Source organism: Pongo pygmaeus, chromosome 3 (assembly GCF_028885625.2).
Source record: "Pongo pygmaeus isolate AG05252 chromosome 3, NHGRI_mPonPyg2-v2.0_pri, whole genome shotgun sequence".
In the NCBI taxonomy this organism is placed as follows: Eukaryota; Metazoa; Chordata; class Mammalia; order Primates; family Hominidae; genus Pongo; species Pongo pygmaeus.
The window spans coordinates 107,122,366-107,138,288 of NC_072376.2; the positions used below are offsets into that span (position 1 = coordinate 107,122,366).

Sequence of the window (15,923 nt, forward strand, 5' to 3'; positions counted from 1 at the left end):
TAGTGTTCTTGGAGCATAAAGTGAAAGGCAAAGAGCAGTGTAAGATGAGGTTGTGGGGCAAGCAGAGACCACTGGGGGGATTTGTATGCAGCACATGGAAGCAGGAACTACATTCAGGGGTCAAATAGGGAGATCCTTACATGCTATTGGGTCAGATTTCAGTCTTAGGTGGCTGTTGGGAGGATGAATGTAAGGAGGACATTTTTGGTAGCTGGTCGAGGTTGCTGATGTTGAGAATCTAAATTAAGACAGTATTACAGGAATGCGGAAGAGGAGGCAAAGTCAAGAACAATGTGTAATATCAAACCAGCAGGACCTATTACTACAAATGAGAGGGAGGAAGGACCAAGGATGCTTCTTATGTAGCTGCCTTCTATTTCTGGGTGACTGGTTGCACAGTCTCCTTAGAAAATACAGGAACAGAGAGAATATAGTGAGTTAATTTTTGGTTTTGTTATCTTCAACACATTGGGATTTTTAGTACACCTATGACTATATTTGGAATTAAATCTAATTAATGGTTAGCGGAGATGTCTAGATAATTAGAAATAACTCACCTTCAATATTTACCTTAACCATATCTCCTCTTAGAAGCAGAGGTACATATCACCTGAGGTCAGGAGTTCAAGACCAGCCTGACCAACATGGAGAAACCCCGTCTCTACTAAAAATACAAAATTAGCCAGGCATGGTGGTGCATGCCTGTAATCCCAGCTACTCGGGAGGTTGAGGCACGAGAATCACTTAAATCCAGGAGGCGGAGGATGCAGTGAGCCAAGATCATGCCATTGCACTCCAACCTGGGCAATAAGAGCGAAACTCTGTCTCAAAAAAAAAAAAAAAATTCTATGCATACATCTGTCATAATTCTTTTACTTTGTTGGAATCTTTGGTTTTCTTTCCCATTCACCTACATAGTCACAGCCTAGTGTTTGATTCATAACCTCACTGTAAATGTGAGAGTGAATAACAAGTGAATAGTGTTAAAATAATAATTTTTATTATTTGATTGTTAGGAAAAGTTTATGTGTGGCTTATTCTCGTTCTGATTCTTCTGTTTTAACTCCTAGTACCTTCCACTGGAAGAATCTCAAACAGCGCTGCTTACTCAGGTTCAGTAGCACCAGCCAACTCAGCTTCAGGACAAACCCAGCCAAGTGACCAGGACACTTTAGTGCAAAGAGCTGAGCACATTCCAGCAGGGAAACGAACTCCAATGTGCGCCCATTGTAACCAGGTCATCAGGTTGGTTGTTTTTTGAAATTTTCTTGAAAGTACTTAATATCAGTATTGGTTTTTCTTTTTTTGTTTTTTTTTTTGCATTTTGAAGTATGTGTAATGTAATTAGTGAAAATATTCTTGCCATAATCCTATAGACTACTAATTATTGAGTAAATATGAATATCTATCTATGAGAATCTATTTTAATGAAAGGTAGTACGGAGGTCTGTGAAAATAAAAGTACTAATTGCGTTCGTTATCAGTTATCAATTCCTATTAGAACTAAGGAAAAAGTGATTAATGTGGCGTTTCAGAGAATAATAAAATTTTAAGACTCAAAGGGACCCTGAAAGTCATTTATCCTAATTTCATTATTCTACAAATTGTAGAAGTGAGGACATTCATTTAGATGAAAAATAACTAGTGACATTAAAGAACTTTGAGCCTTAGAGAAAAAGAGGATTGGATTTTTGAGTATACAAGCACTGAAAGGTACCTTCAGACCTATTCATAAATGTTTTGAATGTTAGATTAGGTAATGACCTGCTTCTTTAAAATATGTTTTATCCAAATCTATTTTATTGTCTCTTAAATTACAAGAAGAAAAAGTCTCAGAGATCTTAAGAATGCACTATACTGCAGCTTATTGAAACTCTGAGTATTTCTGAATAAGGGGCTTTTAGAATGTTAGGTGGTGTAGGCACTAGTGCTGATTGCAGGCATCCCACCCAAAGGACCTTGTTGCACTTCGTGAGTTGCCTTGTTGACGATAACAAATGGTCCTTTGAGGTGACTTCTCAAGCTCTCTTCTTTTTAAATTTATCCTACTTTGAAATAATTGAAACAGTGGCTTCTCTAAAGTTGAATAAGGTTAAAACTTAATTGCATTTTCATCTCTTCTATTACATAATTATAGCATAATGTTTCTAGTTAATATTTAAAATGGAGCCAGGAAACCTCAATACTTCATTTAGAGTCAAATATAAATACCCCTCTCTTTATCCTACTATTAATTGAATAATATATGTGTCAAGAACATAGCACACAGTATGCCAATCAAAATTGAATAGCTTTTTTTTGTTTTAAAGGTAGTCAATGTTCATTGTGACGTTTAAAAAACATAGAAACACAGAAAACAAAAAACAAAGTTCACACGTAATCCCACCTCCCAAGGTAACCTCTGTTACTGTTTTCTTTCAGACTTTTAAAACATTCACACATAAGGACAGATATTATTTTACAAAAATGGAATCCTAATACAGTATTTTGTAAGCTGTCATTTTTCCCTTAAATTGTATTTTTCAGAGTGAGTACCTGCTTAGTAAGAATTAGCCAGCAGCAGTGGTAGTAGTCATAGTGGTTATGGGGAGAAAGGGAAAATCAGTAAAGGTTTCCAAAGTCTAGAGCAGTATTCAACACACAGAAGGCATTCAGTAAATGTTTAACTGCATAGATCATGCATGACCCTAGACCCATTCATCATTTAGGCCATAATGTCAATTTGGCTAGTCATTTTCCTGAAAGTACTAGTATGGGGTCTCTGTCTTATAGAAATATTTAAACTAATATAAGATCTAGTATGTTCCTGCTTTATCCCAATAAAGAAAACAATGTTTTAATACTACCTGCATTTAGCTGTTATATTTTTGGTTTAATATTGATAAAATAGAAACAAACTCTGACTTGCAACATTGCTTCTGTAAGTTACAGTACTTTGGTTGCCTAGACTGATGCTTAGGGATACTATATTCTGGATAAAAACACCTTTGTGGAGACAGGAGTCACTGCTGTTATTTGTATGCTATTGTAAGCAAGTAATTACTGGGTGAGTTAACAAAATGTCATACCACATCAGTTGCTGATTCATGTGTGTAGTTATCAAATTCCATGATATCCTGTAATCACCACTTCCGGCACTTCTAAAAAACTTACTTAGTGTGGAGAAAATGTGAAGATCAAAGTAGAAATTACATTTCACCACCCCTACCTGCCTTGGTTTTAAATTTAATGCCAGACCAGGATACAATTTTAATGCACAATCATCCTGCCGTGTAAAATAAATATGTATTATGCTAACATGAGTAGCCATCACTTATTGCTCCCTCATCTGTTAAATTTTATATTGTTCTGGATTATCCAGTACTTGTTATCAGTTAAGCATTAAAGCTTCATTTACTAAGGAAGTTAATAGGAATGGGGATTAGTTCATGTCAAGATCATGTAACAGTAATTAACATAGCACATTTGCCTGGTGCTCAAATGCTTAAGCAGCTTGAATCGATTGTGGTCAGTTCAGAGGCCTAGTCAAAGCATAATTCTAGTTCTTGGCCTCAGTGTCACTGTTACTTACCAAAGCAAGAAGGCTTTAGATCAAGTGACATTCTCTTGGACACCTGTTTTAAAAATGAGCTGCAGTTTCAGGCTTCATACCTTCAATGCAGACTATTATACCCTGGCAAGCTTGGAGAAGTTTAAATTTATAATTTATATTGTGAGTTTTCTATCATATAATTTATATTGTTTGTACCAATTTATATTGTTTTGTTTTATATTTACTTTTCAATATTTTGAATTTGCCAAAAACCATTTTTTTTTATTTTATTTTATTATTATTGTACTTTAAGTTTTAGGGTACATGTGCACAATGTGCAGGTTAGTTACATATGTATACATGTGCCATGCTGGTGTGGTGCACCCATTAACTCATCATTTAGCATTAGGTATATCTCCTAATGCTATCCCTCCCCACTCCTCCCACCCCACAACAGTCCCCAGAGTGTGATGTTCCCCTTCCTGTGTCCATGTGTTCTCATTGTTCAATTCCCACCTATAAGTGAGAATATGCGGTGTTTGGTTTTTTGTTCTTGCGATAGTTTACTGAGAATGATGATTTCCAGTTTCATCCATGTCCCTACAAAGGACATGAACTCATCATTTTTTATGGCTGCATAGTATATTCCATGGTGTATATGTGCCACATTTTCTTAATCCAGTCTATCATTGTTGGACATTTGGGTTGGTTCCAAGTCTTTGCTATTGTGAATAGTGCCGCAGTAAACATACATGTGCATGTGTCTTTATAGCAGCATGACTTATAGTCCTTTGGGTATATACCCAGTAATGGGATGGCTGGGTCAAATGGTATTTCTAGTTCTAGATCCCTGAGGAATCGCCACACTGACTTCCACAACGGTTGAACTAGTTTACAGTCCCACCAACAGTGTAAAAGTGTTCCTATTTCTCCACATCCTCTCCAGCACCTGTTGTTTCCTGACTTTTAAATGATTGCCATTCTAACTGGTGTGAGATGGTATCTCATTGTGGTTTTGATTTGCATTTCTCTGATGGCCAGTGATGGTGAGCATTTTTTCATGTGTTTTTTGGCTGCATAAATGTCTTCTTTTGAGAAGTGTCTGTTCATGTCCTTCGCCCACTTTTTGATGGGGTTTTTTTTTCTTGTAAATTTGTTTGAGTTCATTGTAGATTCCGGATATTAGCCCTTTGTCAGATGAGTAGGTTGCGAAAATTTTCTCCCATTTTGTAGGTTGCCTGTTCACTCTGATGGTAGTTTCTTTTGCTGTGCAGAAGCTCTTGAGTTTAATTAGATCCCATTTGTCAATTTTGGCTTTTGTTGCCATTGCTTTTGGTGTTGCAGACATGAAGTCCTTGCCCATGCCTGTGTCCTGAATGGTAATGCCTAGGTTTTCTTCTAGGGTTTTTATGGTTTTAGGTCTAACGTTTAAGTCTTTAATCCATCTTGAATGAATTTTTGTATAAGGTGTAAGGAGGGGATCCAGTTTCAGCTTTCTACATATGGCTAGCCAGTTTTCCCAGCACCATTTATTAAATAGGGAATCCTTTCCCCATTGCTCGCAAAAACCATTTTTTATGTAAAGGCAAACTAAAGCATATTTTATGTTTTGTTTTATTGTTTTTTTTTTTTTTTTTTGGCGGAGTTGATTGTTTTAGAAAACCTCAGGAATCTGAATGTTAGAACTGAACTGGTTATCTCTTTATAGAACACATTCAGTTTAAAATTCCGTAATCTTATTTGGATCTAAAGTTTAAAAATTTTTTGGTTTATTTGAATTGTGAAAAGTTTATGGATGTTTTGCCTAAATTGTATTATGGAGACATTACTTTGACTAGCTACAAATGAATAGGAAGTTACATTTTAGGAACTTCTGTTGAAGCTTTGATTAAGTTTGCTATGGGACATTTTCAGTCAAATTATGATAGAAGCACCATTTAATTTACTCATACTTGTGAATAGATTGACTGTTGGAGTGCTAGGATAATAGAGAATCATAGAAAATCAGGCAGTTGTAGCCAAAATCATATTTCAGTTTCCCTGGTAGAATGGAGTTTTGAACATTCTAGCTTATTTCTTAAGTGTTACATCTAATGACATTAAAATCTATTCACCATTTGTATTGCATGGAGTTAACAACTATTTATGTTTAGCTTCTTGACATCTTTGTGAAAGAAGTAAGGGGCTTATAGTGCTTGAATTTCTTCTTAAATATGGAATGCTTAAATAGCCACATTACTATTGTTTTGCTTTTGCCTACAGTACAGCACCAGAAAAACTATATACAGCCAATCCATTGTTTGTTCCAGTGAGAGAAAAAATTTTAACATTATTGATTTGTTTTTTGCTCAGTGATTTTCAAACCTCTCTTATAAGGAGTACCGTCTCAGTTTACCAAGGAAAAACATGCAGAATTTTTTGCCTGTTTTGCCATTTATTTCAGTCTCTGAGCACCCCTTTATTTATAGGTTTTATTTCTCATCCCCACTAATTAAGATTTTACTTGAAAATAAAAGGCCTCCTGGAAATGTATTAGCCTTGTATTTAAGGAAACAACTAAAGACACTGACCAAGACTCATAAGCAAGACAGAGACCAACATTTCACTATTGTGAAAGATTAGAAAGAACATAAATGTGCAGCATCTATATAATGTAATTTTCAGATAATAGTTAATGTTAAATGTGTTTTTAGCATATTCCAAATATTGCAGCAAGAATTTTGCCTGAATTTTCATAACAACCCTGTGAGACAGTTGCTATGATTGTTCCACTTCAAGGTTGAGAAAATTGAGGCACAGAGAAGTTATGTATTTGTTTTAAGTTGCATATATAGTAAATAATAGAACCTGAATTTGAGCCCAGATTTGTCTAACTTTAATTTTTATTCATGCTTTTAACTACCACTACACAGGAAAATGTTTATAGTATCATATGAATATGGCAAAATGAAATAAGGAACTCAAAAGTATGATTCCAATTTTATGTAAAGAAACTATACACCAAGATATATATTTAAGCCTGATAACAATAAAGATAGCTACTATATATTGAACGTGATTGGTATCATGCCAAGAACTTTTTTTTTGTTTTGAGATGGAATCTCCCTCTGTCGCCCAGGTTGGAGTGCAGTGGCGCGATCTCAGCTCACTGCAACCTCCACCTCCCGGATTCAAGCAATTCTCCTGCCTCAGCCACCCAAGTAGCCGAGACTACAGGCGCCTGCCACCACGCCCAGCTAATTTTTTGTAATTTTAGTACAGATGGGTTTTCACCATGTTAACCAGGATGGTCCCGATCTCCTGACCTCATGATCTGCCCGCCTTGACCTCCCAAAGTGCTGGGATTATAGGCGTGAGCCACCGCACCCGGCCCATGCCAAGAACTTTATTAGTATTATTCTACTGGATTCCCAAAATAACTCCAGAGAATTGATATTATTATTATTTTTTAATTTTTTATTTCCATAGGTTTTTGGGGAACAGGTAGTATTTGCTTACATGAGTAAGTTCTTTAGAGTTGATTTGTGAGATTTTAGTGCACCCATCACTGGAGCAGTATACTCTGAACCTAATTTGTAGTCTTTTATCCCTCACCCCCTTCCCATCCTTTCCCCTTGAGTCCTCAAAGTCTGTTGTATCATTTTTATGCCTTTGCATCCTCATAGCTTAGCTCCTACTTATGAGTGAGAACATATGATGTTTGGTTTTCCATTCCTGAGTTACTTCACTTAGAATAGTAGTTTCCAGTTCCATCCAGGTTGCTGTGAATGCCATTAATTTATTCTTTCTATGGCTGAGTAGTATTCCATTGTGTATATATACCACAGTTTCTTTAACTATTCATTGATTGATGGGCATTTGGGCTGGTTCCATATTTTTGCAGTTGTGAATTGTGCTGCTGTAAACATGCGTGTGCAAGTATCTTTTCCATATACTGACTTCTTTTCCTGTTAGTAGATATATTCTTATGCCTGTTTTACAGATGGGAATACAGAGGCTTAGATTAATTTGCCCAGAGTCACAAAGCTGGTTAAATAGCAGAGCCAGGGCTCGAACCCATCTGTTTGATTCTGAAATACATTCATTAATTCATTAAATATTTATTGAGGGTCCTATAATGAACCAGGCACTGTTTTATCCTACTGTTCTTAGGAATATAATAGTAAGCAATACATACAGCCAGTATGCTTTAGAAAAAAGACCAAAAGAGAACTATACCCCAAAATTAAGAGTTATAATCTCCAGATAATAGATCGGATGTGATGTTTATTTTCTTCTCTCTCTGACTTCAGTCTTTCTAATTTATTGCACAGGAGTGTGTGTGTTTGTGTGCTTGTGATGAATAAATATACACACAATGATATCTATTACTGTATTACATCAGAAAAACACCCTCAGTAAACCTGCCATAACTGAAGACTGTGGCAGTGTACTTTTATTCATAGTGTTTGAATGAGAAAGAAGATAATAGATAATAAACAAGTTGAACAGTTAAATATTCTCATCTCCCCTCTAAAATTATTTTGTACCACATATATGTATTCTTAAACTCATGTAGGTGACTTGGGGCTCACTTTTCTAGTTTCTCATCTAATGCAGGAGTATAAGCAACATTCGTTGAGTATTTTGTGTGCCGCTGTCCTTAGATATCACTGGCACAGAAATCAAAGACATGCTCTTTTTTCTTAAGAAGGTTACTGTTATGAACCGAATTGTGTCTTCCCAAAATTCGTTTGCTGAAATCCCAAATTCCAGCACCTCAGAATGGGACTATATTTGAAGAGGGCATTTGGTCTTTAAAGAGGTAAAATGAGGTCAGTAGGGTGGGCCTTAATTAAATTTAACTGGTGTCATTATAAGAGGAAATTGAGACACTGACACATATTGAGGGAATACCATGTGAAGACACATGGAGAAGATGGCCATCTATACACTAAGGGGAGAAGCCCTCTTGACATCTTGGTCTTGAACTTCTAGCTTCCAGAACTGTGAGAAAATAAATTCTTGTTGTTGAAGCCACCCAGTCTGTGGTACTTTGCTAAGGCAGTCCTGGCAAACTAATTCAGTTTATAGTCTAATCAAAAATACAGATAAGCAAATCAACAACCAAATTAATATGGTAAGTCGAATAGAGATACATCTAGGATTACATCAGTGCAAAAAGGTTAGGTAAAGATTATCCAACTTTAACAAACCAATTTATTTTATTTGAAAAGAATGGAAAGCAATAAGGTTCAGAAGTCTATTCATAATCAAATGAATATTTTGTACAACAAATGTCCATTGAAAACTTCTATGCAAGTTACCATACTGGCACCATGGTATATATTTCTGGTCTACCCCATGCTCACACCCAAATGATGGGTGTGACTGGAAGGAATCCCACAATCACACTAACCAGTCTCCTTTTAAATTCATCACTACTAATCCCAGGTATGTTCCTTCTTTTCCTTGGGTATATTCTTAATAGTAATGAAAGACTGCTATGTTTCTCTAATATGTTTACTTTCCCACTTTCCCCAAAAAACCCATTTCACATCTTCTTTCTCCTCAAACTTCTGAAATCTCCTTTCCCATCCTCACTATTAGCTGATGACTTTGATTCCTCTTTCATTTTTTATGTAGGAAAGGGAACAAAAAAGACATACAACATAGAGAAAATGGATAGCAAAATGCCACTAATAAATCCTACTTTATCAGTAGGTTACATTAAACATAAATAAATCACACACTCCAGCTAAAAGAGAGAGTGGAAGGGTAGATAAAATTATGATCTAACTATAAGTTGTCTACAACAGACACAGTTTAAAATAAAAGATACAAATATGTTACAAGTAAAAGTATAGAAAAAAATATGTTATGCAAATAGTAACCAAAAGAGTGTTAGAATGACTGTACTAATACCAGATAAAATCGATGTCAAGACAAAAAAAATTACTAGAGACAGAGTAGTACATTTTATAATGATAAAAAGTTCAATCCATTAAGAAAATGTGAGTTATAAACACATATTTACGTAACAGAGCATCAAAATAAGTGAAATAAAAACTGTCAGAATGGAAGGGATTAATATATACAATCCAATAATAATAGTTGGAAACTTCACTCCATATTAATTAGTGGATATAATTGATTACTGGTCAGAAGAGCAAAAAGAATTAGAAAACTTGAACAACACTAAATACCAAGTAGACTTCACCAGATATCTGTAGAACATTCCACTCAGCAACAGCAGAATCCAGCAGAATATATATTCTTCTGAAGTGTATGTGGAACATTCTCCAGGATAGACCGTATGTTAAGGCATAAAAACGAGTTTCAATAAATGTAAAAGGACTGAGGTCATACAAAGTATGCTCTCTGACCAGAATGGAATGAAATTAGAAATCAATAACAGAAGAAAATTTGGGAAATTCACAAATATGTAGAAATTAAAAAACACACTCCTTAAACAACCAATGGGTCAGAAAAGAAATCACAAGGGAAACTACAAAATACTTTGAGCTGAATGAAAATGAAAATATAATATACCAAAACTTATTGGATGCAGCTAAAGCAGTGCTTAGATGGAAATTGATAGCTGGCAAATGTCTGCATTCAGAAGGAAGAATGATCTCAAATCAGTAACATTGCCTTCTACCTTAAGACTCTAGACAAAGATCAAACTAAGTCCAAAACATAGAAGGAAGGCAAGAACAAAGATTACAACAGAAATGAATGAAATCGAGAATTTAAAAAAATCAATGAAACCACAAGTTGGTTCCTTGGAAAGATCAACAAAATTGAGAAACATTGGCTAAACTACCAAGAAAAAAAAAAAGAAGACTCAAATTACTAAAAATAACACTAAGGTGTCTCACAGGTTTTTGTTTTTTGTTTTGACACCGAGTCTTACTCTGTTTCCCAGGCTGGAATGCAGTGGCAGGATCTCAGCTCACTGCAGCCTCCGCCTCCCAGGTTCAAGGGATTCTCCTGCCTTGGCCTCCTGAATAGCTGAGGCCACAGGCCTGCACCACCATGCCCGGCTAATTTTTGTGTTTTTAGTAGAGACAGTCTGGCCTCAAACTCCTGGCCTCAAGTGATCCGCCCATCTCGGCCTCCCAAAATGCTGGGATTATAGGCGTGAGCCACCGCACCCAGCCAGTGTCCCACAGTTTCTGTGTCATGAGTCTCTGGGTTAGCTGAGTACCCTGCTCAGAATCTCACCAGGCTGAAATCATGGTGTCAGCTGAGCTGAAGTTATCATCTAGAGATCCAGATCTTCTTCCAAGCTCACTCAGGTAGTTGGGCAAATTCAGTTCCTTGCAGCTCTGGGACTGACGTCCTTATAGGCCGTCCCCACCTTAGACAGTTCACAACACGATTGCTTTCTTCCTCAAGGCCAGCAGTAGAGCCTCTCCTGTTGCTTTTTAACTTCTTTTAAGGGTTTACCTGATTAGGTCAGGCCCATCTAGGATGATCTGTCTTTCGATTAACTCAGTATCCACTGATTAGGGGATGTAATTGTTTTTTTGTTTTTGGTTTTGTTTTTTTTTGAGACAGAGTCTCACTCTGTCGCCCACGCTGGAGTGCAGTGGCACAATCTTGGTTCACTGCAACCTCCCCCTCCTGGGTTCAAGCGATTCCCCTGCCTCAGCCTCCCGAATAGCTGAGACCACAGGCACGTGCCACCATGCCCAGCTAATTTTTGTATTTTTAGTAAAGACGAAGTTTTATCATGTTGGCCAGGCTGGTCTCGAACTCCTGGCCTCAAGTGATCCACCCGTCTCGGCCTCCCAAAGTGCTGGGATTACAGGCATGAGCCACCATGCCTGGCCTAGGGGATGTAATTGTATCTGCACAATCCTTTTTGCTATTTACAGTTATCTAATCACCGGAGTGATACCCTGTCATGGTCACAGGTTCTACCCACACTCATGGAGAGGGTCTTTACTCAAATATCAGAGTGTTCCTGGTCACCTATTTAAATTCTCCCATTTCATCCCTACTTCCTACCTATACCATCTTCCTCTCTGCCCTCCCTGCTGTATTTTTCTTGTCAGCCTTTAATATCTAACATGCCATATATTTTATTTATCTCACTGTCATCTCCCTGCCCTATGTTAGCATATAAGTTCCATGCAATCAGGGCTTTTCTTGGCTTTGTTCCCTGCCAGATTTCCTGTTTCTAGAACAGTGCCTAGCACATATTGCATTTAGTAAATTCTTGTTCAATTGATAGATGAACTTTTAAATATTTGTAGAATGTATATTAGTGTTGCCAAATTGAAATTATATCTCACTTGTCTTATTATTGAATTACATTTATCCTGCTTTGCAGATTTTCTAATAATCTCAAAAAGAATTGACTGTAGTTGTCTCCAGTAGACTTTTAAAAAATTGTCAATTAAGGTTACCTCCTTTAGAACTTGTTCTCTTTATTTACTATTATGTTTAAACTCATTTTACCTGTGCATTTATTTTTGAGAAGCAAGTCATTTACGCCTTTCAGATATAAAACTATAGGTGGCCTCACAACCCTTTAAATGTAGTATGTTAAAGGACTAAAAGTTAAAGTTGACATTCAATGAAAGAATTATTTTTTTAATGTTCCAAATTGGAAAGTTTGGGTATAATCCACTGGAAATGAAGAGTTAAGAGTGACAAACACAGTGTTTCCAAATTTTAGGAAGGATTGTTAATGTCTGCAGTTTTGAGTATTCTAAGACGATAGTCACTGTGTGTTTGATTCTTTTACTCTCTTCCTGCTTGTGTCTTTGTGTGTAAACGTTTGTGAATGTATTTATGTGCAGTTTCTCCCGATTATCTTGTTCCTATTTCACTCTATTCTTGTGGCTGTGTTGTTCTTTTGCCCGTTGCTCACGCCAGGCCCTTCCTAAATGTTGGCAAATACAAAAACATCAAAGTGGTTTGTACATTTGTATTAGCATATTTAACTAAGTAGAATATCAGATTCTGTTTTTATTCTTGAGCACGTCAGTTTTTTTATAGCTTTGGGAAACTTGTTTTTTACTTCTATTGATACAGCAATTTTCAGTCGAATAAAATCTGTTGTGGTTGGGCTTTGAAAAGTTTGTTTTACAGTTGGTTCATCATCCATAGGATCTTAGGAAAGCTGGCTGATTTCTCTGATGTTTCCTTCATCTACACGTATATGAAAAAGTTAATTTCTATCACTGGGGTTATTGTGAAAATTAAATAACAAAGAGAAGCAAAAAATAAGCATCAGATTTTGAGGCTAAATCCCAGTTAGGTTGTGCCTGTTGAAATCTGAGTTCCTTTCACCTTTGTATTTGTAAGCTTTCCTTTTTCTCTGAACTCTTCCTTGGCATCCTTCCCTACCTTTCCTTTCTTCCCCCCACATGTCCCCCCTTTTTGGATAGGTCTCACAGAAGATAAACAGGGTGAAAAGTTTCATGCCGTAGCTCTTCTCTCACAGCCAACCAAATGCTTTAAATCCCTCCTCTCCTTCCATTTGTCAGTCAACATGTACTTAGTAAGGGCTCACAGGACATCGAATACTAGAAGAGATAGCTGAATACTTAATTCCACTCTGCAGTTATCTAGGCCTGTCATTCCTGTTCACAAATGGAAACCCAATCCTACCTGGAACAAGAAGAACTTCTTTAGTGTTAATCCTGTGTTAATGAATTTGTTAAATTAGTCTTTGCTGACACAGAGAAGAAAACACTTTGCTATATGTGAAAGATTCATTTTATTGTTTAATCTGTGCATAATTTCAAGGGCATTGGTGGAGAAAGATGCTCTTTCAGGACAGCCAAGAAGTATCAAGTTAGGCCAGTAGTTGCCCTGAGCATGCTTGTTTAAGAAAGGGGATCTGACAGGAGCAAGGGTCATTTTCAACTTGTTTTTTAAAGGTGCAGTGGGAATTTCTTTACTGTCTAAAATTCCTTTTGCTATTTGAAAGGAACTAATGAAATATTTTAAAGTCATCCTTTTAATGGACTGTAGTTTTAATTTATGTATTTATAGTAAACTATATTCCAGCAAGTTTGTAAAAAGACTTTTACAGGTATGTGAAATATAAGATAATCTTATAAATTACAAAAGGGGAAAAAGAATGAAATTCATGGATAGGCTCATTAAAAATGAAGCTAACGTCGAGACTGGACAATACTAATATAATGACCTGCCCACTTGCCTCTGGTTAGACTGTAAATCTGGCTTTAGGCCTTCTAGTAGTCTACCAAAAATGAAAGGTAGTTTTGCAATTTACAATAAGATAAAAATAAGACTATTGCTGAGGAAAAGCATAATAGTTCTTGCTACAGAAATCAGAGAGGAATGTTTCTGAATGAGACCATGTGAAAATGACGCTGGGTGAGATCTAACAACACTCCAGCAACAACTTGCAGGAACAGCAAGGGTGAATTTCATAGAGCTGTGTCCTGTAACAACTACCAGTACAGGCTCATGTATCACAACAAGCACCGTTCATAAAAGGAATAATCCTGTGGGGTGCAGCAGGCCCAATATGCTGTGATTCACAGAACCCAGTTTTCTGATGATCTGACTTGAACTCAATACATATTTTAGAAAATCTGGCAAATGGAATGTATTTTCCTTGGTCAGTTATTCTTAAATGTCTTTTTTTCTTCTCAGATGAACTTTGTCAAATATTTGATAGCATTGATAGACATGTTCCAGGAGCAGAGCTTTTCATTTTGTTCCAGGTACATACCAACACTTATGCTTTAACAGAAAGCAGTTTGAAGTTGGATTGACTTCTTTGAAAACTGAGAAGCCAAATAAGAGTACTAGCCTCAAGAGTCCTCCAGCCTTATGGATGAGCGAAAGATGTGCCCTAGTAAAAAACTCACCCTAGTAAATGGTTTTGAATCTGTTTTAATGTGCAGCCAGAGAGTAGCATGAAACCCCAAAGCTCTACCATGCTCTGTGTTATGGTCACAGTAAATTGAGCCTGAAAGATTTTTCATGCATGTATAACCAGTTGCCCGCCTGGTGGAAAAACACAGGGCACTCATCAAACTTTGTCTGGCTTTGAGCAGTGTGACTCCTGGTTTATCTTTGCTGATAAACTACTTGCCAAACATACACTGAGAAAATTAGATGAAGGAACTCGTTGAATAGGATTGTTATTTTATAAGTCAGTTAAAAATGATGGACCACTTACCAAAAGTAATATATTCGATTACAGAATAGGTGATCTGTGGCCCTTCTTTTCTGTCAGGAATTAGTAAACAAAGGCATTCCTTATTAGTCATAACAAAATTATGGTACCCTAAAGTTTTAAAAATAATAATAATAAACTGCCTATCTCAAACTTAAGAGAATGATATGTACTAGCTTATACAAAATGGCATCATGCTATTAATAAGAAACAAGTTAACAAAAAGTAGGGCTAGAAAATACCCTCTTACACCCCACATAAAAATTTTTAATCACTCGTCAAGAGCCTTTCTCCTTTTGTGACTCTTGCAGAATTAGGTACTGATTCTGAGTAAACATCAATATGTTGACAGAATTTACAGTGGGAGATAGTTATGGAATAGCAAGGTTTATGTTATTGTCTGAATTTTAAAAATGCTGTGACTTCGTGATACTCATTGCTATGACTTCTCCTGTTAATAATCTGCCTAGAAGTCTGGTGTCTGATGCTTACCAACAATTACCATGTGGTCGCTTAGGGATGATAAGTGATGTTAATGAGGTCAAAGGCAGAATATCAGTTGACTAGAGCGGCATACTAGAAATCAGGAAATTCAGCTTCTGGCCTTGGCTGTGTCAGTGATTTTATGATATTTGTCATATCTTTTGAACATTCTGTACCTTGGCTTCTCCATCTGTTAAACTGAATTCATAATAACTGTCCTGGTCTGTCTCACAGGAATGTTGCATGGACAAATTAGATAAGTGTAAAAGTGCCTTGGAGGTAAAGCTGCTCTATGAATATAAATTAGTGTGATATAGCTACTGAAAAGTATGTTGCAGAGGCTAGAATGGTTAGTCTCTGCAGGCTTCATGACTAGATAAGGCTTCATAATGGATTCCTGCCAAGCAAACCAAGCCCATCTTATCAGTTCATGACCATAAAGTATTTAATGGGGAAAAAAAATCTCTTTACAAACATTTGTTACCTTGATACAAATGTGTGTTAAAAATCGGTCATGTTGGGGAGGGGGAAGAGGGAAGTTGGTGCACAGTGGGTATAAAATTTCAGTTATGCAAGATGAATAAGTTCTAGAGATCTGCTGTACAACATTGTGCCCATAATTAACAATACTACATTGTACTCTTAAAAATCTGTTAAGAGAGTGGATCTCATTTTAAGGATTCTTACCACAATAAAATTAAATTTTTGAAATAAATCAGTCATATTTGAGTGAAATGAAACCTTTCCAGTAGTTTC

General features: G+C 36.4%; 1 protein-coding gene across 5 annotated transcripts in view; it reads left to right on the plus strand.

Annotated features, from left to right (window-relative positions):
* PDLIM5 (PDZ and LIM domain 5) overlaps nt 1–15,923 on the plus strand; it is a 215,665-nt gene that overhangs the window by 185,409 nt on the left and 14,333 nt on the right. For all 5 annotated transcript variants that reach the window (XM_054484247.2, XM_054484244.2, XM_054484249.2 and 2 more), the window contains one exon: nt 1,071–1,245. In XM_054484247.2, coding sequence (XP_054340222.1) covers nt 1,071–1,245 — 175 coding nt within the window. The remainder of the gene's footprint in view (nt 1–1,070; nt 1,246–15,923) is intronic.